At 39.5% G+C, this 22,983-nt stretch overlaps 4 protein-coding genes across 6 annotated transcripts; 3 read left to right on the top strand and 1 right to left on the bottom strand.

Moving 5' to 3' along the window:
• Positions 1–1,846: 1,846 nt before the first annotated feature.
• nkiras2 (NFKB inhibitor interacting Ras-like 2) lies at positions 1,847–5,606 on the bottom strand. Of its 2 annotated transcripts, none has more exons than XM_084925410.1 (4): positions 5,497–5,606; positions 4,938–5,060; positions 4,299–4,540; positions 1,847–3,337 (listed from the first exon to the last, which is right to left on the bottom strand). In XM_084925410.1, exons 2-4 carry the CDS (start codon positions 5,029–5,031, stop codon positions 3,095–3,097), a joined length of 579 nt encoding a protein of 192 aa, XP_084781536.1. In that variant the 5' UTR covers positions 5,032–5,060; positions 5,497–5,606; the 3' UTR covers positions 1,847–3,094. The 2 variants fall into 2 exon arrangements, with proteins under 2 accessions (XP_084781536.1, XP_084781537.1); XM_084925411.1 differs by having other exon boundaries at positions 4,938–5,091; positions 5,497–5,524.
• dnajc7 (DnaJ (Hsp40) homolog, subfamily C, member 7) lies at positions 5,493–11,710 on the top strand. Its single transcript, XM_084925407.1, has 14 exons — positions 5,493–5,650; positions 6,383–6,471; positions 6,613–6,737; positions 7,087–7,200; positions 7,458–7,532; positions 7,681–7,799; positions 8,284–8,437; positions 8,573–8,737; positions 8,856–8,947; positions 9,110–9,183; positions 9,340–9,486; positions 9,830–9,982; positions 10,119–10,181; positions 10,297–11,710. Exons 1-14 carry the CDS (start codon positions 5,505–5,507, stop codon positions 10,332–10,334), a joined length of 1,554 nt encoding a protein of 517 aa, XP_084781533.1. The 5' UTR covers positions 5,493–5,504; the 3' UTR covers positions 10,335–11,710.
• A 113-nt stretch (positions 11,711–11,823) lies between these two features.
• Positions 11,824–16,973, top strand: odad4 (outer dynein arm docking complex subunit 4). Of its 2 annotated transcripts, none has more exons than XM_084925408.1 (11): positions 11,824–12,428; positions 12,511–12,642; positions 12,751–12,904; positions 12,988–13,049; positions 14,009–14,159; positions 14,320–14,538; positions 14,627–14,834; positions 15,418–15,504; positions 15,607–15,803; positions 15,957–16,057; positions 16,150–16,973. In XM_084925408.1, exons 1-11 carry the CDS (start codon positions 12,315–12,317, stop codon positions 16,183–16,185), a joined length of 1,461 nt encoding a protein of 486 aa, XP_084781534.1. In that variant the 5' UTR covers positions 11,824–12,314; the 3' UTR covers positions 16,186–16,973. The 2 variants fall into 2 exon arrangements, with proteins under 2 accessions (XP_084781534.1, XP_084781535.1); XM_084925409.1 differs by having other exon boundaries at positions 12,318–12,428; positions 12,822–12,904.
• Positions 16,974–17,897: 924 nt separating this feature from the next.
• cnp (2'',3''-cyclic nucleotide 3'' phosphodiesterase) lies at positions 17,898–22,634 on the top strand. The gene is made up of 4 exons (XM_084925403.1): positions 17,898–18,024; positions 19,554–20,930; positions 21,022–21,146; positions 21,276–22,634. Exons 2-4 carry the CDS (start codon positions 19,592–19,594, stop codon positions 21,741–21,743), a joined length of 1,932 nt encoding a protein of 643 aa, XP_084781529.1. The 5' UTR covers positions 17,898–18,024; positions 19,554–19,591; the 3' UTR covers positions 21,744–22,634.
• The last annotated feature ends 349 nt before the right edge of the window (positions 22,635–22,983 follow it).

Below are 22,983 nucleotides of genomic sequence, written 5' to 3'. Positions count from 1 at the left end.
CCTACAAGCAGAACCACTTCACTAGTATTTATTAATGATGTTATCGCTAATAAAGGGCACACGATGAATCCTGAAGTCTACACACCTATAGTCTTTATCCAGATTTGGCCAAATGCTTAAAACTGATCAGTGTTTCATGAAGCAAATGGATAGTGACCCAAAGTGAAATGCAAATGCAGCCCAAGAGTTTCTCAAGGTGAAGAAATTGAATACTCTTTAATAGCTCAGTCAGTCCCAACAGAGCTTGATTTTTGGTTAATAGATGGAAAACTGAATACAAAAAGACCCATAAACAAGCACAACTAAAGGTGGCTGCAGTAAAGGCCTGGCAGAGCCTCTCAAAGGAGAAAACACAGCGTTTATCTACATGGGTTTAAGACTTTAGGTAGTCACTGACTGCCAAAGATTTTCATCCAAGTATTAAAAACAATTATATCTAAAATTATGTTAGTGTGGCCAATTAAAAATGTCTCCAATTCCTAAAAATCTGTACGTCAATCACATTGGTTGTTTGATTTAACACCCGCTTATGTTGTGTACTGAGGCAAAATTACAAGTTCAAAACTCATGGACTTAACCGGAAACCCTCCCATGAAACACAGAGAGGAATTTATTGATTTACATCGGCAGAAAACTTTGTGCCTCACATAGACAAAAACTGCCTTTAAAAAACAATGTCTGTCTTCAGTAAACAAAAGTGTTTGCTACGTACTATAGTTTTTGGTTATAGGCTAAAGTGCAAATCCTGTCTCAATCTATTCACATAGTTCAGAACATAACTGCAGAAAATCAATTGCTGCTTTTTGTTTTTATTGTGCTGGACAAACTTGACTCTATGATGTGGATTCCAGTATGTCCAGATGTATATAGATCCTAGTGTGATGTTAAAAAAAAATGTGTATGTTTCTGTTCTGTGTACTGTTTGTTTGTATATGTGTTTTTCTGGCTGCTGTTAAAACCAAATTTCAATTAAAGGATTATTCTATTTTATTCTACAGTTCCTTACAGTGACCACTGGAGGGCACCAAATTCTCCTATTTCAGTGTGTATGTTTCAATCAATGACTGCGCAGTCACTGATTTCAATGGTACGTTGGTCTATGTAGGTTCTCATTCATGCAGGTCGTGGCGGTCTTAAGTGCTTGAGTTGAAGGGAGCTGCATTTTTTAAGCTTCTCCAAGCAGGCTCACCTCCCATCTGAAAAGTCTCTCCAGTTCTAAAAGCCCACGGTCACATTGATAATCATTGACCCACCCTGTCACTCACATTTAAGTCCACCAGCTCTAAGGCACTCTTGAGAGGCGTTTCAACCCACACTCATGTAACCTAAAGGACTCCAATTAGAGGTGAAACATCTTAAAGGCGTGGGCAATTAATTTTCCTAAGGGGCCACATGAGAAACTGGGACTGTTGTGGAGGGCCACCCACATCACTCGTGGTCCTTCAAATGCCATGAGCCTATTTTCAAGTGTGTGAAGACAACAAACATGTTTTAACTGATATTAGATGTGACTTGTGATAATCGATTAGCTACAGTTGAAAGTCAAATGAAAGTAGGGTCGTTTTACAAAACCATGTGAAGATCCTGTTTAACCACAAGATCAGAGACCTACTGCAATAAAATAAGTGACAGCAGAGGTTGGTTTTACTCAAAATTTCTAAATCGGATTAAATCTTCAGTCTTCAATTCCAGCTTCTGTTTTTTGAGTTTTACATCTTACTGACACAATTTTGTAAATAGAAAAGTAGAAATAAGAAGGACGGTGCAGAAAATAGCAAACAGAAAAATAGAGTGACACCTGTTCTATGTAGAATTACCTAACCCACAACCACAAATTCTAATTAGGCACAGTCAAAGGCTTTAATCTGTTTACAAAACATGCAAACATCTCAAAAAAGCACATTTTCAGGATATTTATACAGAAAGGTTAATCTTCACAAGAAAAAAAAGCTGCATGATATAGTGTTGACAGACCCTGGAACTGACAAATTTTCACATTTCCCCATTTTAGTGAAACTAACATTAAAAGCTGCTCATACATGACTTCATGCTACACCAGTCCAGTGATAGGTTCTACTTTACACCTCAGAAGAAAAAAACAAAACAATACACCGATTTCATCAGTGACGAATGAATCGTGTTGACATTGAAATGGAATTTAACTAAATTGAGTGTTCTCTTTTACATGCAACAAGAAAAAGTAGCACTTCAGCCTGCAGAAACATTGAAATATCATGTGACCATCTTGTAGTCAGACTCGTCACACCCGTACAGAAAGCTAAATGTGATAAAGAATCTGAGTGATTCACGTGACAATATTAAACAGTAAATCTCAGCAACAAACGTGTAAGGTGTAACAAATCTCCACATCAACAGACAGGACAGTTTATGTACAATATAAATAATGCATCTATGAAACCCCTTCAGTCATCATTCCTTTTCCAATATGATATTCAGCATTTGTGTGATGCAGTTATTGGGTAACATTTGAAACTGCTGCCATTTTTGGTTCAGTCTGTGTATACATTTAGTGCACAGGTTTACCGAAAGAAAAAAAAAATAGTAGCCAGTGTACAAACTATGTGTAAGGTCCTTCGTCATCATTACAGTGAGCCTCAAGTGACTATGATAGCTTAAACCTCTGGAATCTCAAATATAAACTGAGATCAAAATGATGATTGTCAGTAGATCAAGAGCTACAGTATGTAGCTCTAAATCGCACAGTCTATCGCACATGTTTATCAATCCAGGTGAAACAGTTTGAACATTTTTCTACCTGGAAAAAATGGGAATTATTTGAGAACGGGAAATGTGATACAGATACAGATGACAGAGACATAACGAATTTACAAAAATCATAATTAGTTAAGAATTTTGTTTTTAACAAATATGAAACGTAGGTGTTTTATTAATATTAACAGTGCTCGCTGTTTACAAAGATCCATACAATCATCCTGCCTTCCTTCTAAACATAATTTCTCTGCCTTCTCAAATTTTTACTAAGTCAATCCTTCATGTTGATAAAATATATATGTTTTAATAAAACAGGGTTCCCTTTAACATGCCTCCCCTTTCAAAAGCTGTTTTGGATATTTTAGCTATCTGTTGAACCACTGCCCTTATTCTTATTGCGGCTGAGAGGGAAAGTGGACTTGCTCTGTGGCTGGGTCATTTTGCTGGCGAGGTAGACAAAGGGTTCAATGAGTGTACGTCGGTCCACTACAGACACCTCCCACAGACGCACCTTCTCATTCTTCGCCCAATTCTGGGCCACGTTCAAGTCAACTCTCCTCTCTTCCTGCTTGTCGAGTTTATTACCCAGCACAACAATGGTTACCTATAGATCAGATTATCAAGTTAGTTCCACATTAGTCACTCTACAACTCTTCACATTAGAGTTGTGTGCTTCATGACAGCTGCTGTGGCTTCAGATACAGCAGATTGTCTGGTGAGAATTAAATATGACTGGGAGGAAACAATATTCAAATTAATAATTTAGAAATATCATCCCAGGACATAGGGCGGATGAATCAATATCTAGCATCTCTGGCTTGCTTGCTTCTTTAATATCCCAGAGACCTGTATCAGACCCAAAAAGCTCTCAAACTGCTGTGTCATGAATTTACAAAGGCTTGGCATCCCTCTTTAAGTGCACATTAATGAAACATGACCCCCAAAGCAAGGCTACAACAATGACTAAAGCCTGACAACTAATGTTACAATATTAAATAACAATTCATTCTGCATACTGGTGCAGAATATTCTGCAGCTTTATGTATTCTATATTGTACTGTTTTTATCCATCCATTTTCTTTCCCTTATCCAATTTAGGGGACAGCCTGGACAGGCCCTCAGTTTAACGCAAGGCAAATAGAGAGATAAACAACCAGTCACACTCACATTTACACATAATGGCAATTTAGAATCACCAATTAACCTAACTCATGCATGTCTTTGGACTGTGGGAAACTAGACAACCCAGAAAGAACCCAAGCAAAGATGGGCACACAGAAAGGCTGGTGGATTAAAACCTAAGACCTCCTTACTGTGAAGCAACCGTGCTAATCACTACACCACCTATACTAAACCTTTTTATGTATATCTATTTATAAAAAAATGGTGATATATTAGATATCACATACATTAGATGAGCCACACTTTGAGCAGAATATTTATGAGGTTTTTAATAAACATAACTTCTTCTATTCTGAAATTGCTAGAACAGAACAAGTAACTGTGAAGTGTACCAATCAAAACCCATGCCCTCACTATACACATTAATTGTATTTACTGCTTACCTCTTTCTTGTCTCTGTGGCGATCAATGTCTTTCTTAAGGGCCTCCATTCGTTTAAAGGACTCTTTACTATCAATGCTGTAGACTAGTACGAAGCCATCAGCAAAAGTGTAGTAATGTCGGGGAAACTCCATCCCATCCCGGAGTCCACGGGTGTCATAGAAGCGCACCTGTTCTCGTGTGCCACGGTCAGTTTCTATGGAGCCAATATAGATATCCTCAAGGGTCTCCATTGGCTCTGAACCTACCAGGAAATAAACAAAGGTGGACACAAATGATGTGATATGCTGCACAAATATTAAGATGACAACATGCGAGTCTTAGATGTTATAAACTTTTAATACAACTGTTATATACTGTTAACTCACCGAGCGTTGAGTTAATTCATTTAAACTTTATATAGCACCAAATCAATTTTGCTACGTTTTAATCACGATTTCAGTTACGATTACATACTGTCACATCAGTTATAAATAACTAATGGACGACAGAGATAATACTCACTCAATAACATCAACACTACTGCAAGTCGACAACAAATTATATTATGCTTTGCTGCGACCACTCGGGGATAAACCACATTGATCATACGTCATTTGACTCATTGAGGTAATATATGATAATGTAGGGAAGCGACATACCTGCAACATGATTGGCATACAGTAGTTGTTCTAACACAGCCGTTTTTCCTACTGCGGCTTGACCACAAACCACCACTTTACAGCTTTTACCCATGACGGTTTCTCACTCTCCAGTCCGAAAATCTGTTTAGGACAGAAGAAACAAAAACAAAAACTACCCAATTGATCAAAGCCATTACTTAGAAACAATGCAAAACACAACAACACAGTACGCCTTATTTGGTTTCCTTTGTAGATAAACTGTGCTACTATGCACACTAGCTAACTTACAAGTTAGAAGAGCCCACTGGCAAAAAAAAACAACTTTTATCTGACATAGTTATTTTAAGTTTTTGCGTCGCAAACGGTAGCTAATTTGGAGACGTTTGTACAAAAAATAGCTTAGCATTAGCTTCGGGAAGACACAAAACCACTATATCACAAAACCAGCCATTAATGTTGCCTGTATATGACAAATTCTAGTAAAACGTGTCTTCAAAAATACACACGCTGATACTTCTGGTTATTTTGCCGACATTTGTTTGCTAATTGTCATAATTTCGCTTGAGAAAACGCTTACCTTCCCAAATGTGCTACTTCCTGTTTATGTTGTACGTAACGACTGCAGTATGTAGTCCCGCCTTTCTCATTGACGGCAAAATGGCGACGGAGAGCTGTGATGCTGTGAACATGGACCCTGACATGGAACTGCTCAGCGATGAAGAATTAGAAAGGTGGTGGAAATTACAGCTGTGTTGTCAGCGAATGAAAAACGCGTATATCAAAGTCTTTTATTGATATGTGTGCTCCAAAGCCCCCGTCGTGTTAATTTTCTTGTCGCAACATGAGAGCTTACCAGCGCGCTACCGCTAACAGTTTAGCTAAATTTGGCCCTGGAAAGCATCTAGCTCGGTTGCCTTCCACTTTAGCTAGCCCTTGTGTTGGATTTCTGGGTTTCGTTCACAGTAACATATGTAAGTTGGTGGTTAATCGTTAAGTGTGAAAGTTGATCGGAGTTAGAGTTTTGCTTTCACATCCCAGAAATGACCAAAGCTGGCTAATTACTTAATGGCACCATTCAGTTAATGAGTGTTCGTGATGTGAAGTATGACAGGCCTCCAAAAAAAGTAACGGCAGTAGCCCTTCAGGATGGTGTCATATGTTCCTGGCTCAGTCTCATTGCTGCGTGTTGGCTGGGAATACATGCACTCTGTCCTGCTAGTTTGACTTGTTCTATGTTTAGCTAACTCAGTCCAGCAAACTGTCAAATGCACATTGTGTCATTCTTTCTTTACTCGAAAACATGAATATGAAAAAAAGTAATTACCTACCTCTAGTCAAGAAACAATTCAGCAAGTCTACCTCTACTTATCTTACCACCTGTCATGTGTTTTTCTCTTCTCACTTGTTTTAGATTTGCCTGCAAGCTTTATTTGATTTCTGTCTTTTTGCCCATTTCTACACAGGGAAGCAGAGAGCTTCAAAGAACAAGGCAATGCTTTTTATGTCAAGAAGGATTATGCAGAAGCATTCAATTATTACACCAAGGCCATTGGTAATTCTTTCTAAACAATTTCAGTATATATTTCTGTGGATAGAAGCTATGCTAATTTCTCATGTGGATGAGAATTTAACATTTGCATCCAACATGTCCCTGGTAGAATATTAATAAAATTTTCTTAATTTAACATAACAGATATGTGCCCAAAGAATGCAAGTTACTATGGAAATCGGGCAGCGACACTAATGATGTTGTGCCGGTATAGAGACGCTCTAGAGGATTGCCAGCAAGCAGTACGACTAGACAACACCTTCATCAAGGTGGGTTGAAGAATTAAAGAAATTTCATATATATATATATTTAGTAGTGAGGATTGTCCTTTGTAAATATTTCTAACAAGCAATGGCTTTAGAGCAATACAGATTTTCACATAGACTTGACTGTAAAAGCTTTTGTTTATTGCAGATCTTGTATAAGTCACCAGTGGTCTATGTCTGTAGTATTACAAGGCCAATAAACACATAAGCTCCAGCACTGTTGTTGGTTGTAGTCTAGTAATATATTACATAACAGATAAATATTTTAGAGGCAGTCATATGTTTTTAATGAGGTTGGTCATTACAGGGTATTATCACTTTAGGCTGTGAACTGTAAATCTTTTACTTACAGGGCCATCTGCGAGAGGGCAAGTGCCACCTGTTGCTTGGGAATGCTATGGCTGCCAGCCGCTGTTTCCAGAGAGTTCTAGAGCTGGAGTCAGACAACAGCCAGGCCCAGCAGGAGGTGAGTTGGCCTCAGTTGCAGAGAGCATGACCTAACAACTTGGACATGATTATCTACTATTAAATTGGCTGTAGCCAAGCCAGTGAAAATAAAGAGCAAAAAAAGGTTTGAATGGAAATCCAGTAGTAGTAGTTCACAATCACTTGTACTTATTCTGACCTGGATTTAATAAGCATGGCACTCAAGAGACTAGCATTTTCTGAGAAGCACTGAAGTTCTTCCTCATGGTTACTGAATACCATAAATTCCTTTGGCAGCTGAAGAATGCAGAATCTATCCTTGAATATGAGAGAATGGCAGAGATTGGATTTGAGAAGAGAGATTTCAGGATGGTAAGCTACTCATTAGATAGAGTTTTAGTTGTTGTTTTTTTTGTTTTTTTGTGTGTGTGTGTGTGTGTGTGTTATTTGTGAGGTGTATTATGTCATAAATACCTACCAAGTCAAGCATCACGTACTGCAGGTATCTGCTTGTGTTTAGGTTGTCTTTTGCATGGACCGTGCCTTGGATTCTGCCTCCGCTTGTCACAAGTTCAAGATACTAAAAGCAGAGTGTTTAGCCCTGCTGGGGCGATACCCCGAGGCTCAGTCTGTAGCCAGGTAAGAATGCACACTTGAAAAGATTTATTTATTTTTTGACATTATTGTCAAAGGGATATAATGGGGGAAAAGTCACTGAGGTGTGTAGTTGCCCTAACATGAAGTACAGCAAAACAGTATGCCTTTCTCAGACAGGGCCACTGAAATGTGCAAGCAGTGATTTCCATGCAGGTTGAAGAACTGTCAGGATGAAAAATCACAGCTGGACAGGGCACAGATCCTTAAATTTAATCACTCCAGTTTGCCTTGAACATGAAGATTCCTTGTTGTGTTTATGTGTAGTGCTTACTATATGTTCTGAATAGTGGGAACAGTGATTGTCATGATTTGACTCTTCTGATCTTTACTAGGTTGTCTGTAATACATTAAACAGTTGAGTTTTCAGAAATGAACTTCTCCTTTGAAGATGGTGTAACAGTACATTTTTTAATGTGATTTACTCTTTTTAATTGCACTTTGCCTGTAATTATCTGTTTTTATCCAGTGATATTCTTCGAATGGACTCCACTAATGCAGACGCTCTGTACGTGCGTGGTCTTTGTCTGTACTATGAGGACTGCATTGATAAGGCTGTGCAGTTCTTTGTCCAGGCCCTGCGTATGGCTCCTGACCATGACAAGGCTCGGCTTGCGTGCAGAGTGAGTAACTCAGTAGCTAACAGTTGCACTGCTTTAAATTTAGCAAGGGGGAAAAAAGTCTCCTTCACCAGTCTGCTTGAGGTTTCAGTTAGCTCAGAGGAGCTTTTAAAGCTGCTGTATGAATTTTCTACCCAGAATGCCAAAGCGCTAAAAGCCAAGAAGGAGGAAGGAAACAAGGCATTCAAGGAGGGAAACTATGAGGCAGCATGTGAGCTGTACTCTGAGGCACTAACAATAGACCCCAATAACATCAAGACAAATGCCAAGCTATACTGTAATAGAGCTACAGTCGGATCAAAGGTAAGACATAAAATTGGTTTCATTAAAATATGTCAATTGTAGGCATACAGACACCACAGGTCACTACCTTTTCCTATCTCTTTGCCTCACATGTTCACATTTTCTTTTTCTTTGAAAGCTCAAGAAACTAGAACAGGCCATTGAAGACTGCACGAAGGCCATCAAACTGGATGAGACCTACATCAAGGCCTATTTAAGGAGAGCACAGTGGTATGCCAAAGATTTTGTTACTTTGTTGCTAGTAGACAGACCAACTTGTATGTCATTTGGTTTCTTTAAGCAGAAGCTTCACTTTTTTACCTACACTTTTGTAATTTATAGTTCAAATTGAGTAATGAATTGACTGAAAGACTTGTCCTTGGTGTCCTGCAGCTACATGGACACAGAGCAGTATGAAGAGGCAGTGCGGGACTATGAAAAGGTTTACCAGACAGAGAAGACAAAAGGTGGGGGCAGAGATATTACCACCTCACAGTGCTCCTTTTCCACATATTGACACCTTTGGACTAGTATTAAGTTGCCACTTTATGAACATTACATAACTTTTTTTAATGCAATGCTTACTAATCTACATGCTGTGTGTTTTTGACTTTATTACCTAGAACACAAGCAACTCCTGAAGAATGCCCAGCTGGAACTGAAGAAAAGCAAACGGAAAGATTACTACAAAATCCTCGGGGTGGATAAGAACGCAACAGAAGAGGAGATCAAGAAAGCTTACCGCAAACGGGCACTTTTACATCACCCAGGTGCTTGATTTCTATGTAGAAAGAGAACTAAACATCACATCAATGAAGAGTCCTGAATTGTAGGGGGAAGTTTTTCTGCAGCAAATATGGCCATATAATTTCCAGTGAAAAAATATATTTTAAAACATTATTTTAGGGAACTGTTTTTTTTTTTTAATCTTATTTTTATTCAGACATTTGAAATGAAAATCAGTTTAGATAATCCTTCAAAATAACTGCCTAAATAAGTGACATGGGTGATTTTTGGTATGGCAGCTGAGCTGTGAGATTTGCTGGACTTTGAAGGACTTTGAGTTAAATTACCAAATATAATACTGCTTTCATTTTTTCCCCCTCCCTTTAGACCGTCACAGTGGAGCTAGTGCTGAGGTACAGAAGGAAGAAGAAAAGAAGTTTAAGGAAGTGGGCGAAGCTTTCAGCGTGCTTTCTGACGCAAAGAAAAAGTCTCGCTACGACACCGGACAGGATCTAGAGGATGACGGCATGAACATGGGAGGTGAGCATATGGGCCGGCTTCAGTGTGTGAGGTCTCAAGGATGATCAGATTGAAATGCAAATGATGAAAAGATACGAGAAAATTCAGCCTGATAGTTCTGTGTTCATGTCGCTTCTTGTGTTTTCTTTCTTTCCAGATTTTGATGCCAACAACATTTTCAAGGCATTCTTTGGAGGTCCAGGGGGTTTTAGTTTCGAAGGTAACATATGTTCTGTTTGAAAGTAAAAATCTGTCCCTCTGCCAGCCATTTGGAAGGAGTCCCAGATCTGAGAATACTCTAAATGCGCTAATGGTTTTATTTTTATTATTTTCAGCATCTGGACCTGGAAATTTCTTCTTCCAGTTTGGTTAATTGGAAGAGTCGACTACCTAAACAGTTACTACATCAGGACTTTCCAACAATGTCAACCCCACAACCCATCATCTGTATTTAATAACTGACTGATTTGCAAGTCAGTTTCCTGTATATGCCATTGACTGAATGAATGCAACCCAATGCAGCAAATGCCCGTCTAGCAAAGGACACCAAGTTGGCTCAAACTGAGTTGGTAGTTTTACTGGTTTTGGATTTAGTTTTCTTCCTTCCAGAATTAAACAAACTTGAAAGTCAGTAATGGCTAACAACACTGGTCCAAATAGTCTGGATTTTTCAAATAGGAAAGATTGCACAGCTATTATATTAGAGCTTTTGGGGATCCATGCAGGAAGTGCCATCTTGGGGAAAACTCTCGAGCAAGCTATTATCCTGCTCATCTCAACTTACTGCTGAGGGGGGGGGGGGGGGGGGGGGGTATTCTCTGCATGACAGTTAATAACTTGCTCATTGATTTGTGATGGAAATCACTGAGCAAGCTGCACCATCCCCGTTTTTTTTTTTTTTGTTTTTTTTGACGAATCTGTCACACAGACAGTTGGCTGCTACGAATTCGCACTGAAAACTGCCTCCTTGTCATAAGCCTTTGGGAGCACTCAATCTTCTTTTTTAAGTTGACAACAGCTGGAGTCTAGACCTACGCATGTAATTCAGCCGAAGCACACTAGAAAGACGGCAGAGGAGACGGCCGTACTGATTTTGTTGTCAGCAAAGTCCCCCGTCCCTTCTGTTGTTTCACATTTGATGTTGCCATTCACAGATTGCTGCATTGTACATTTTACTGGAATGTAAAGTGTTGATTTGTGATAATAGTTGAGTTTCTTTTTTTCCATTTTTTTATCGTCATAATGTATATTTATTGTAAATTTGCTGTCTGATATAAACGTCAGCGTAAGATGAAGATGCTCTTCTCCTAAGATTGAAAGAGGCACCCACCATGAACACTACGTTGGGAAAAAAAATAACCAAAAAAACTCAGGAAGATGATTGGTTTGCTAGATCTGCATGGCATTTTAAGCTCAAATAGATTACAGTATACAGTAGAGGTTATTTGACATTGAAGCTGTCTAATTTTATTCAATGCAAGGTGGAGGCATCGAGCAAAAGTGACAACTTTATTGCTCCACATAAAGTGAAATCTGTTTGCTGTTGTCCAAAATGTTCAGGTGCTGTGTGATGATTGAAATGTAGGAATGTTTAATCATTTCCCCATTAGTCCATTGGTGCACTTGAGTATGAAGAGTGTCCTCATTTTGCTCTGATTGTTTTTGCTCTTTATGGTGAGACCATTCACTCTTTTCCCTGGAAAAGTACCAGCCATGACAATAAAGTTGGCCTCCTCTGGGTTTCCCCTAGATTGATATCTTTCTTTTGTTTGGAATCATTAGTTTAGAAGTATTGCATAAAGATACCGTGTGGTTTTACAGATTGCTGTGGGAGTGAGTCCTGCAATCTGGTATCATGCCAAAAAAAGTGATGTCCTGTATTTGCCAGAAAAGAATGATGTATCTCATGAATAGAGCTGCAAACAGTTATTGGGAAAGTGACTTTTATATGTCTTATTTGTTCTAGTAAAATCTCACGGACATTAAAAATGTCTTTTTCAAAAGAGATCTGACCAAGAGGGCAGCAGAAATTAAAACTTTAAAAATATTTTAAGTTGCCAAAAAAGAACTGGAGTGAGTAAAATGTGAACCACAGAGTGGGGAAAATATCACAGTCATAAAGAGGCTTCTAAAATAGGTTTATATCTTTGTTTTGTTTCGGAATTTTAAGAAAAAAGTAGCGTGGAGGTTGGTGTACTGCAGGAAATGAGCAGCAGAGGGCGCTGCTTCCTCGCGATTCGTTTGTTGGTGTTGCTAGGATACCAGCTAAACGTGGATCGATGTGTTGGGCTAAAGTTTATACGAGTTAAACTGGCTTCAAGTTGACGGAAAGAAAGGTTAAAAGTGGCCAAAAATGGCAGACCTCGAAGACCAGCAATCTAAGGGCGTATTCGCAACTTTAATGGCCGATGGGAAATGGATGTACCAGGCAGGAGAGTATAAAAAAGCTATAGACAGCTTCACAGAGGTAAGTGTTAAGTGTCGTCGTTACCTTTTCTCTGATTTTTTTTAAGCACTCTAGAAATGGCTCACTTCTTTTCTTTGTTTAGGCACTGGCTTTAAAGCCTAGTGACAAGCAGTGCTTTGTTGCTCGGTCCAGATGTTACCTGAAGATGGGAGGGTTTGACAACGCTTTGAGAGATGCAGAAGCTTCACTTAAAAGAGACAACTCGTTTTTTGAGGTAAATGTTTTTCTGCTGTCATGATAGAAAATGAGTAAAATGTATCTTTATATCCCCGCTAAAGGTTCAGTGCCTATTGTATACATTTGTTTTGAATCACCATTTTAGGGTTTGTACCTGAAGGCAGAAGCTTTATACTACATGGGAGAATTTGAATTTGCCCTGGTGTTTTACCACAGAGGCCATAAACTACGTCCACAAATGCAGGAGTTCAGACTGGGTATCCAGAAAGCACAGGAGGCCATAGAAAACTCTGTTGGCAGTAAGTGTCTTGTTAATAGTGTTGCAATCATCTCACATCTCCTTACCTAAAATATGAACCACTTGTTCTTTGCCATATTTTAGGTCCTTCCAATGTGAAATTGGAGATTAAAGGAGACCTGTCATTTCTCAACATAGGTGGTGAGGTGAGTCTTTGGTGCATATATCTTCAGTAAATAATAATAATAATAATAATAAAAACAACCCCACTGAGGTAAGTCACAATTATCACAGTACAGCAAAAACTCAGTTAAACTTAAGGGACATCATCTTACCAGCGGGGATGCTTAAACCAATGTGAATCGTGCTTTGGTGCATTGGAGAGGTAAGACCAAGGAAACCTCCAAAAGTCTTTGCAGCTGGTAACTAGGATGAAAGTAGATGTGTCTCTAGGATGGCACATCTATTCAACGTGCCATTGCAATGACGTTTTCTTTGTCTCCCAGCACAGTTGCTAGAGTGTGGAGCAGTTTGGTCAGAGCAGCATGAATGACTAGCCTGCTGGAGGTCTTTTTGTAGGGCTGTGGCAGTGCTCCTCCTGTTCCTCCTTGCACCAAGGAAAAAAATACTGGTGCAGCTCTCTTTAACAGCCTTTCTCCTGATGCAAGTTCCCTTAATTTTTATTTGAGCAGTGTATTTAACATGCACGCTTAGAGGCAGAGCTGTTCTAATGGTACAAGGGGAATAACAATAAAAATGACAGTATTTGTCATTTAGCCAGGATTCGTTGCAGGAAGCCAATACAGCTCGCTGTATATCAAAACTGCTGGACAATAGAAAGATTTCTTCCCTCTTGCTATGAATCCAATGAACAGTTGTCTTGATGCATGCTTAATCATCCAGGTAGGTAAATCCATGTCTGAAGAAGAACAATGAAACATTTCTCCCACTGAAAGAGACTGAAAATGTTACATAAACAGTTAAATCCATGCACACTTAAATCCTATTACCACCTGTATGTATTCTGTAGAACAAGGCTGAGTCATTGCTTCAATTATGTGTCTTGTCTCAATCCCCAAAAAACCCCTGCAGTTTTCTGTATGCAATGTTTAGCCTGACCTGTCTTCTGATGCACAGTGTTATGTTATGTTTCTGAACTGTTAAGAGGGCCAAACCAATTGCAGCTATCCAGAATCTCACAAAGGAGAAAAAACAGAAGACTGAGAAAACCCCAAAGAGTGAAAAGACAACCAAACAACTTCTGGGCGAGTTTTATAGTGACAAGAAATATCTAGAAAATCTGATGAAAGATGAAGGTACTTTGCTATTTGTTCAAATTTACACACACTGTATGTTTCTATGTACCTAACTGTCACCTAACATTTACTGTTCAAAATGTTTATTTAAAAAAAAAACAACTATATCTGTTTCATTCTTGTTGAATAATATTAATAGCTGTTATGTAATGATTTGCAGACTTGATAGAAGGTACAACAAAGAGTGGGGAGAAGGTGAAGGACATCATTCAGAGATGTCTGTCTTACCTTGACACTTGCACTGAATTTTGGCACCAGGAGAAGCCTACTTCTGCACAAGAAATGAGGCAGAAGTTCATGCAACAGAAATGTACAAAGCACCGTAATAGCGCACTCTCATCTGGGTTTCTGCTGAAAAGCCTGGATGAAATTGACAGAGGCAAGATAGCATTCTGGATAAACATGGACCTTGATTCTCTCTTTTACTTTCAGTTTAAAAATTCTCACTGTCCTCTTTGTCATCCCAGAGTTTATGTCCGGAAATGCAGAAGGCACTCTGAAGAAGGCAGAAGAAGTCATGAAGATGGTGCGGAGGTGGTCTGAGAAAGAGGTTCCTAATAAAAAAGAGGTTTTGGGCACCTTGCACAGTTGCATTGGCAATGCTTTGGTTGACCTGGGAAACATGGACAAAGCATTGGAGCATCATCAGAAAGACCTGGAGTTGGCCAAACAGTGGTGAGAAGAAAGGCAGAATAGGAGTAAAACTACATATTACATACCACACAAACTTCTTCATAGACCAGAACCAGTTCTGTAGGACATATTACTACTGACCGTCAGCAGCTTCACTGGCTTCTTGTAAAGTATTGCATTCATTTTAAGATTTAGCTTCTTACTTTCAAGTCTCTCCATAATTCCGCACAACCTTATCTCTCTGGTCTTCTGCACATTGCTACTCCTTGCTATACCTTGAGATCCTCCTCCTCTTTTTCTCTCATTATACCAACTACTCGTCTGACTACCATGGATTTTAGAGCTTTCAGCCGAGTAGACCTCTCATCTTTAGAAATCTCTCCTGTAGCACACTCACAATATTGATTTTCTTCCTATTATTAAAACCAGCATTAAAATACATCCTTTTAAGCTCGCCTATTCTCTTTGATTCTGTATTACTGAATTTTAATTCTACAGTTTTTCCATTTTTTTTATGCATACAGTTATGTGTCCTTGAGTGTCTTGAAAGGTTCCTATAAATATTTTTTAATCACTATTATTATTATTATTAAACATTAAGAAATCTTTTTTTTTTTACCTACAGCAAGCTCCCAGGAGCACTGTCCAGAGCTCTGGACAACATTGGCCGAGTCTATGTTCGAAATGAAGAGTTTGCACAGGCCATTCAAGTGTAAGTAAATAATCAAATAATACCTGCACTTGAATTCATCCAAAAACTATGCTTATTTCTGACACATTTATTTAATCCTTTTTATTCCATTTTGTTTATAAGCTGGGAAAAGAAGCTTCCGCTGGTTTGCAGTGATTTGGAGAAGACATGGTTGTTACATGAGATCGGTTTGTGTTACCTGAAGCTCGATCACCACGAAGAAGCTCGAGATTATGGCGTCCGTTCAGTAGCTGCTGCTGATGGAATCGCCGATAAGAAGTGGCAGTTGAATGCCAATGTTTTGGTTGCACAGTCAGAATGTAATTGGTTATTTATTTATGATGCATCACTTTATATTAACAAAACAGAGACACGCAACTTTAATACTTTACTTCTTAAACCACAATGTGTTTGAATCAGTCATACTGTTGCACAGTTCTTTAACCTGATCCCAGTTTACTCTTTTATATCAGTGAAGCTTGGAAACTATGAATCTTGTGTCACCCACTTTGAAAGAGCTTTGTCCTATGCCAAACTTCTAGAAGATGATTCTGCCATGGATGCTATTGAGAAGGTTCGTGCTTCTTTGTTGTATACATTCTTTTGTTTTCCTTTTCACTTAAGTTATCATTTTTTTCAGTCCTGACATTTCTCATTTGTTTTCAGGCCCTTCATGAAGCAAGGCAACACCTAACACAATGAGGAACCCCTTCAGTCAGAATGGTTGAGGAAAAGAAGAAGAAAGACTCATTTAGTGTTCAACTCATTTTGTGTGTGTGTGTGTGTGTGTGTGTGCGTTCATTTACACACCTATATGGAACACAGCAATAAAGCAGTAACTTAATCAAATGAGAAGATCATATTCAGAGTAGTAAAATATATCAGTTTTATGAACAGTGATTCGTTGTGTTTCTCATAGGAATAAAAAGTGTTTATGGGAGATGCTTAAAACTTGAATTTCGGATGTTCAGAAGAACAATGCATACCAACATTTTCTGTAGCATTTTTACAAAAGCTATAATTCTTAAAGCTTATGCAGAATTACAGTAGTTCTGAAAAACTCTTCTTTTTTTTTTAAATGAATATATTCAGGTACAGTCATGATGTAATTGCTGAGCCCATCTTTTTGTTCTGTGCAAGTTCCATGACAAACTGAAATGTTATCTGGAAAATGTGTCACTTGATATACAAAGTTCTGTTTACTGATATAAATACTGCAACCTGGCAACCATTAAGTCCCATTAATCAGTATTACCTTAGAGCTTCCATATATAGAGATTAACTTATTATAGAGAACTTCCTTATTTCACCTTCCTAGTACCCCTATTACAAGGCGTGCACTGTGTGATTTGCAAACAGATGACTGCTTCTCGCAAATTTCCCATTGATAGAAACACAGCCTGCTTACAGTTCATAGTTTCTTCACAGAACCTTTATTTTACTGAAGTTTTAATAAGATGTTGTTTTTCATTAAAGAGAAGTTGTGTTACTGTCACGTACCCAAGTGTTTATGCAAACTTTTTTTTTTTTACTGAAACACGATTGTTGTGATATGAGTGGCAGTGTGTGTAGTTGCCTTTGAATTTTAACCACATAAAATGTTTGCATAATATTACCTGTATATGCAAACTAAGATATACTAGAAACCTGTTTGCCTTTTTAAAATTTGGATATCTGTTTTTTTTTCCTCTCTTGACTCTGTGACTCTTGTGTGACTTTTGTTTGGTAGTGGTTGTGACAACGGAAAATTACTTCCCTTTCTTTTACTTATACTGTTGTTGATATCTGTATAATTTAATTTAGTCTGAGGGTAGGTTAAAAGGAGGATATGTTTTATAAACACCTTTATTCGTGATTAGGACAAAAGTATTTGTGCCTGAAAACATAATACTTTGCAAAGTGAGATTCAGCCTTACTGTCAACTTTGCATTGTGTACAGGTTTAAACAATGGCTTTTCCACTGACCCAATGTGAACAAAATATACGTAAAATGGAACAGAGAGCTGTAACAAATTGGATAAGAAACTACAAATGAGGTATCAAATATAAATAGGAATTACAAGAGATATATTAAAGCCTATATAACTGCTATAGATTAAAATATGTCTGCAAGGTTCTAATTGTCATTAATATTTTAACTGCCATTCATTTTATAAAATGGGGAATATAACTAATTAAACAGCAGATGCTCTATTATGTTAATATCAGCATCTATTAATATTATTTTCTCTGTAGTTTTAGTTCCATTCACGAGCTTCTCCTGAAATCAATGCAAATACACTGGAAAAAAGAAAAATAACCGATAAAATAAATATTAGATTAAAGGTACAGCTTCCACAAAAGACTTCCGGTCTATAGGGGCGTGTTCTTGACCACGCCCAGATGCGCGTTCCCGGGATTTACTTTTTTTTTTTCCTCCTTCCACCCCTTGAAGAGTGGGGCGGGTACCCGTCTGTGCTCAGGATTGCGTTGTCATTGTATTCAGAGAGAAACGCGTGGTCAGCGGCAGCCACGACCAGCTCCACAACGGCGACATAACTGGTAAGCGGACGTTTTAGCGAACAAAACTCTTTTGAACTGCGTGCTTCAACGCTTTTGTTTTCACGAACTACCTTAAAAATAAGTTGGCCCAGTAACACGCGTCGACTTGTTTACACCCTGCGTGTTAAAGTTGTCGAGTCGTGGCGCTGCGCCTGCTGATGGTCCAGCTAATTTCTACTGACTGCCAGATTAAATTGGTTTTGTCTGGGCTGCTAACGGTAGGTGCACGCCACTCCCCGCCTAGCCACAATGTGCTGATAGTAAAATGCAGGCTAATCGCCAAACTGCGTCGATTTCCTTTGTTTAAAACGGTATTTAAGGTCCTCTCTCATAGATTTGGTTAAAAGAAATACAGTTAGCGTGGTGTCTTTAATGTAATTCAAACTTTATTTAATCAACAAAATGAGAATCATCGTCATTTACTGATTGTGTATGAGATAAAGACGAACCCATTTTTTTTTTTTTTTTTTTTTTATGTTCTTGTTGCCCCTCCGTGTCTCTAGTTTCGATTGCTGTGCATTTAGGGGTTTTCTTCTTCTTCTTTTTGTTTTCTAAACTGGAAAACACCGGGATTAACGACGGCCAGCTTGGCTTTGTTGCCACATTGTCTCGTGAGAGCTTCCCCCTTCTCCCCAATGACACGTCGTAGTTTCACCCTATCTGTTAAATCCAGCGTTTAGCAACGCTTTAATATTTGGTCAGAGAGCTTGCCATACGGTTACACTATGAAGTAACTACACTTCCGCGATGCCCCATTTTCTTTATTGCCCTTTGTCTTGTTTTTTGCTGGCAAGCTGTGGCGCATATGCAAGGTTTTAATACAGTGCTTTCCCTCAATTTACCAGTGAACTGGAGATTTTTGTGGTTTTACCAGATGAATAGGAATTCACGTAAAAGGGGGAGGAGAAGAAGACGGCATTTTTCTTTCACTTCTTCTATGTGCACAAAGCTGCAAAACCCCCTCAGTCTCCAAAAATGAACATTAAAGCTCAAGTTATTTGCATGCCAGAATTTTCTTTTTTCTCCCCACCTTCTGCAGATGTAAAATAGTGTGTGTGTGTGTGTGTGTGTGTGTGTGTGTGTGTGTTACTGATTTAGGGGAGAGGAGTATAATACAGCCTCTGCAAATCTTCAATATTGTGTAACTTCCCCTTAAGACATTCTGATTGCAATTCTTGCAGCACTGCTTAAATTGATGACCATCAAAAGACTTCAGAAGTAACAGTTATGGGGGGGAAAAAAAGACTAAGAGTTCCTTTTTTAAATATGTTTGCTGCACATTTGCATTGTCGGTTGTAGTTAAAGTGGGGTTTTTGTTTTTTGTTTGTTTTTAACTGGAATTGATGATTTTTCTGTCTGATAAACTTCTGGAAATCCCAAAATGTAACCTGGTCTTAAATTTTTAATTTAGGCTAATGTGCTAGATCTGTTTTAAAAGTGATAAATGAATTTAATATCCTTAGTGAGCCTTTCCTTTCCTGAATTCAGTAAATTGATAAAACGATTTGTCTTTTGATTGTATGTTTAAGGTACATGGTGGTGTTTAAAGTTGGACTTTGAACCAGAAATGGATACTGAGAAGAGTGGTGAGGTTTTAGGTGCGTCAGAGACTCCACAGCAAGCGGAGACTGCAGTGGAAAAAGCAGCTGTGGAGACGCCAGTGGAATCCACAGAGCTTGAGAAGTCACCAGCTGCTGAGGAAGCGACTGGGAAGATGGCAGTACATGGTCAGGAAAGCGAGGTCGTGAAAGAAATGGAGGCGCTGAGTGTGACAGACAAGGTGGCGATGCCTGAGGAAAAAGGTCCCACAGAAAAAGCTGATGCAGACTCAGTGCCTGGCGCAGCAGCGTCACAGCAACCAGAAGAGTCATCTGAAAAGAAAATCTCTGAACAGCAGCCAGAGAACAACCCAGAATCTTTGGCTTTGCAAACGCCCCTGGCAGAGAGCGCCCCTGAACCAGCGCCAGAGAAAGCGGCCGAATCTGTTCCAGAAATAAAAGTGCAAACATTACCTGACTCGGCCGTGACACAGCAGCCAGTAGATACACAGCCACCGGGCCCAAAAGAGAAGGAACAAGCTGAGTCTGTGGGAGAACTGCAAAAAGCAATGGATACTGAGGCTGAAGGTGACTCCGGAGCTAAGCCTAAGGAGAAGGAAGAAGCCAAACCAGAAGAGACCGTTGTGGTGTCTGACACTTCTTCAGAAAAGCCAGCAGAAGCTGAAATGCTAAAGACTGAGGCTTCAGCAGAAGTTGGAAATGTGAGCCCTGAGTCGGAGCCTCAAAAAGAAGAGGATATCGTCCCAGTCTCTGGCTCTCTGTCTTTTGCCTTTTTAGAACAGGAGCAGACCAAAGATGCCCTCCGAATCTCTCGTACCCTTGTTGTCCTTAGAGGCCTTCCAGGGAGCGGTAAAACCTTTTTGGCACGTGCCATAGCCGACACCTACAAAGACCACTGCACCGTCATTAGTGCTGATGACCATGGTGTTAAACCTGAAAAACCAGAATCTAATGCAGAGGGCTACAAGGCACTGGATGAAGCTGTAGTTGCTCGTTGCACAGACGGAAACGCTTCCTCTGTGCTGATAGTGGTAGACGACACCAACCACACCCAGGATCGCCTGGCCCGCCTAGGAGAGATTGCCGAGGAGAACAATCTTGTTGCTATCTTCTTGGAGCCAAAAACTGAATGGAACAGAGATCTTGGACAGCTGACCAAGAAGACCAAGCGTGGCCTAGAGGAAGCCCATCTGGCAGCCATGAAAGGACCCCTTGAAGAAGTGTCCCTTCCTCTTTACTTTGGCTGGTTCCTTCTGTCCTCTATCCAGGACAAGATTAAATGCACGTCAATGGACTTCCTGAAAACACTGGACACCTTGGAGGCCTTCAAGAAACATTTGATTGACTGTGAGTGTCTAATTTTTATTACCAAGCAACTGAACTCGCTTAATTAGGGGTGAAAACTTATTTCTTTCTTTTCCTTTTTTGTAATAAACAGTTTCAGGAAAAGCTGAGGAGGTGGACCTTGAGCAGTACTTTCAACCAACAGGAATTCTCCATTGCACTACGAAATTCTGTAACTATGGAAAAGCAGAGGGTGCCAAAGAATATGCAGAGAAACAGGCAAGAAACAATTCAATTTTCCCAGAAATGAAAGCATTATTCATTTACTTGTAATTGCTGAACTAACATTGAATACTAACCATAATTTCATTTAATTTGATCTTTTTTTTTGTATTTCCTCTTCTCTAGGCTGTAAAAGATTTCTATGGTTCCATCTTCGATCTGTCACTTAGTGCCCTCTTTGTAACCCCTCGCACATTTGGTGCCAGAGTGTCTCTCACTGAGGAACAGCTTCAGTTGTGGCCAGCTGATGCTGATGCTGAAAAGCAGGCAGAGTCGGTCCCCGCAGCTGCCTCACTCCCTGTCGGAAGCCGCGCCCATGTCACTCTGGGCTGCGCAGAGGGTGTCGAGCCCGTTCAGACAGGCGTCGATCTGCTGGAAATCTTGACCCTGCAGCAGGAAGGCCAGCAGGGGGAGCAAGTTGAAGAGATGGAGCTCGGCACGCTGACCTATTACGGTACAGGAAAGTGGCTGCTCACCCTCAGAGAGCCAATTAGTGCACCAGCCTGCTTCTCCAGCTTCTACGGGTGCAAGGAACCTGAGCCGACCAAAAAAGACCACGAGAAGAAAAAGAAGCAAAAGTGTGTGATCTTGTAAATGGCAAACATGGGATGTGTGAGCTAGGATGACTGGAATTAAACTTGGGCTTCTTCTGTGCAGAGTTTGTGTGTTAGTTTGGGGTTTCACTTATAGCCATCCTAAATCCACAAGTTGTGTGCCTTTTTTACGATTGATTTGCACCACAACCCAAGATGCCTTCAATCCCATTGGGCTTGTTGTTAACACGGTTCAGTATTTTCTTTTACAGATCAGTGCCAGAGGTTGCAGTACCTGGCTGTTTGAGGTCTTGTTAGCTGCAGTTTTACATAGTCTGCCCTCCTTCAGCTCCACTTATCACTTCTTTCTAGATTTCCTGTCTACATCAGTGTTTCTCACTATACTCAGCTGTGATAAACTAGGTACTTTCATTGCATGCTATGACGTATTTACACATTACTGACCTGCTAAGAGTAGCTCTGCCACTTTAACAGAATTTGTCTGGTGTTTCCTTTGACGTAGTAGTGTCATTTCTGTGTTTGCGCAGCCTAGTGACAATAACATATGGGCCAAAGTTAAGTATTTGAATAAGTGTATTAGATTGAATGTCATTTTTAGAGAACCTTCCTAGTAAAAAATCTTTGCACTGTGCATAGTTTGAGAGGGAGAATGCTGATGGCATTTTGTTTCTGCAGCTTGCACTTAGTACTTATCAAATGCTGTGAATCAAAGTCCATGTGTTGCAATTTTCTTCTTTTTCTTTTTTTTTTTTTTTGTACTGCGCAATACTCATTCATCCTCTACAAAAAGCACTTCATGCATTGAATTACAATTTGTATCCTGTGATGGAACCTTCTGAAGGGCAAGTCCTACTTTGTGTCGCTCTTATGAATCACTATTTTTGCACTTGTTTTGTACACTTAATAAAAAGAACATGCTTTGCTCCAGTAATCTGTCTAGTTACTCTGGTTCCATGCATGCAAACTGAAAAAGTCATTATCTCCAGATGGTCGTTTTCTCACTGTGCTTGTAGTTGAGCACTCCAGCAGAGGGCGCTGTTGGTTGCCCCATGCTGCCATTACACTGTTTGTTTGTGGTAAATTGTTGCCTGCAAACCATTAATAGCTTGTCATTTAACGTTCAAGAACTAGCTTTAATACTTTGCAAATACTGCAAGAAGATATGAAACACTGCAATCACAGACTGGATTGCAATACTTGTCTGAACATCGGTGTACCTTGCACAAGAATCTGGCACAGTAAACATGTTTCAAACTTCATCATAGATATGATGGCTGCCA

Source organism: Perissodus microlepis, chromosome 4, assembly GCF_051167445.1.
Source record: "Perissodus microlepis isolate ML-2025 ecotype Zambia chromosome 4, ASM5116744v1, whole genome shotgun sequence".
In the NCBI taxonomy this organism is placed as follows: domain Eukaryota; kingdom Metazoa; phylum Chordata; class Actinopteri; order Cichliformes; family Cichlidae; genus Perissodus; species Perissodus microlepis.
This window is presented reverse-complemented; position numbering and strand designations above follow the sequence as displayed.

Excerpts from the sequence above, each read along its gene's own strand:
- dnajc7 (XM_084925407.1), top strand. The coding sequence starts at position 5,505 with ATGTGCTACTTCCTGTTTATGTTGTACGTAACGACTGCAGTATGTAGT. Across the intron at positions 6,738-7,086 it reads TAGACAACACCTTCATCAAG|GGCCATCTGCGAGAGGGCAA; the intron begins GTGGGTTGAAGA and ends TTTTACTTACAG. Across the intron at positions 10,182-10,296 it reads AGGGGGTTTTAGTTTCGAAG|CATCTGGACCTGGAAATTTC; the intron begins GTAACATATGTT and ends TATTATTTTCAG.
- odad4 (XM_084925408.1), top strand. The coding sequence starts at position 12,315 with ATGGCAGACCTCGAAGACCAGCAATCTAAGGGCGTATTCGCAACTTTA. Across the intron at positions 12,643-12,750 it reads GAGACAACTCGTTTTTTGAG|GGTTTGTACCTGAAGGCAGA; the intron begins GTAAATGTTTTT and ends TCACCATTTTAG. Across the intron at positions 16,058-16,149 it reads CCATGGATGCTATTGAGAAG|GCCCTTCATGAAGCAAGGCA; the intron begins GTTCGTGCTTCT and ends ATTTGTTTTCAG.
- nkiras2 (XM_084925410.1), bottom strand. The coding sequence starts at position 5,031 with ATGGGTAAAAGCTGTAAAGTGGTGGTTTGTGGTCAAGCCGCAGTAGGA. Across the intron at positions 4,541-4,937 it reads GTATGCCAATCATGTTGCAG|GTTCAGAGCCAATGGAGACC; the intron begins GTATGTCGCTTC and ends ATTTCCTGGTAG. Across the intron at positions 3,338-4,298 it reads GCCACAGAGACAAGAAAGAG|GTAACCATTGTTGTGCTGGG; the intron begins GTAAGCAGTAAA and ends TCTGATCTATAG.
- cnp (XM_084925403.1), top strand. The coding sequence starts at position 19,592 with ATGGATACTGAGAAGAGTGGTGAGGTTTTAGGTGCGTCAGAGACTCCA. Across the intron at positions 20,931-21,021 it reads CAAGAAACATTTGATTGACT|TTTCAGGAAAAGCTGAGGAG; the intron begins GTGAGTGTCTAA and ends TGTAATAAACAG. Across the intron at positions 21,147-21,275 it reads AAGAATATGCAGAGAAACAG|GCTGTAAAAGATTTCTATGG; the intron begins GCAAGAAACAAT and ends CCTCTTCTCTAG.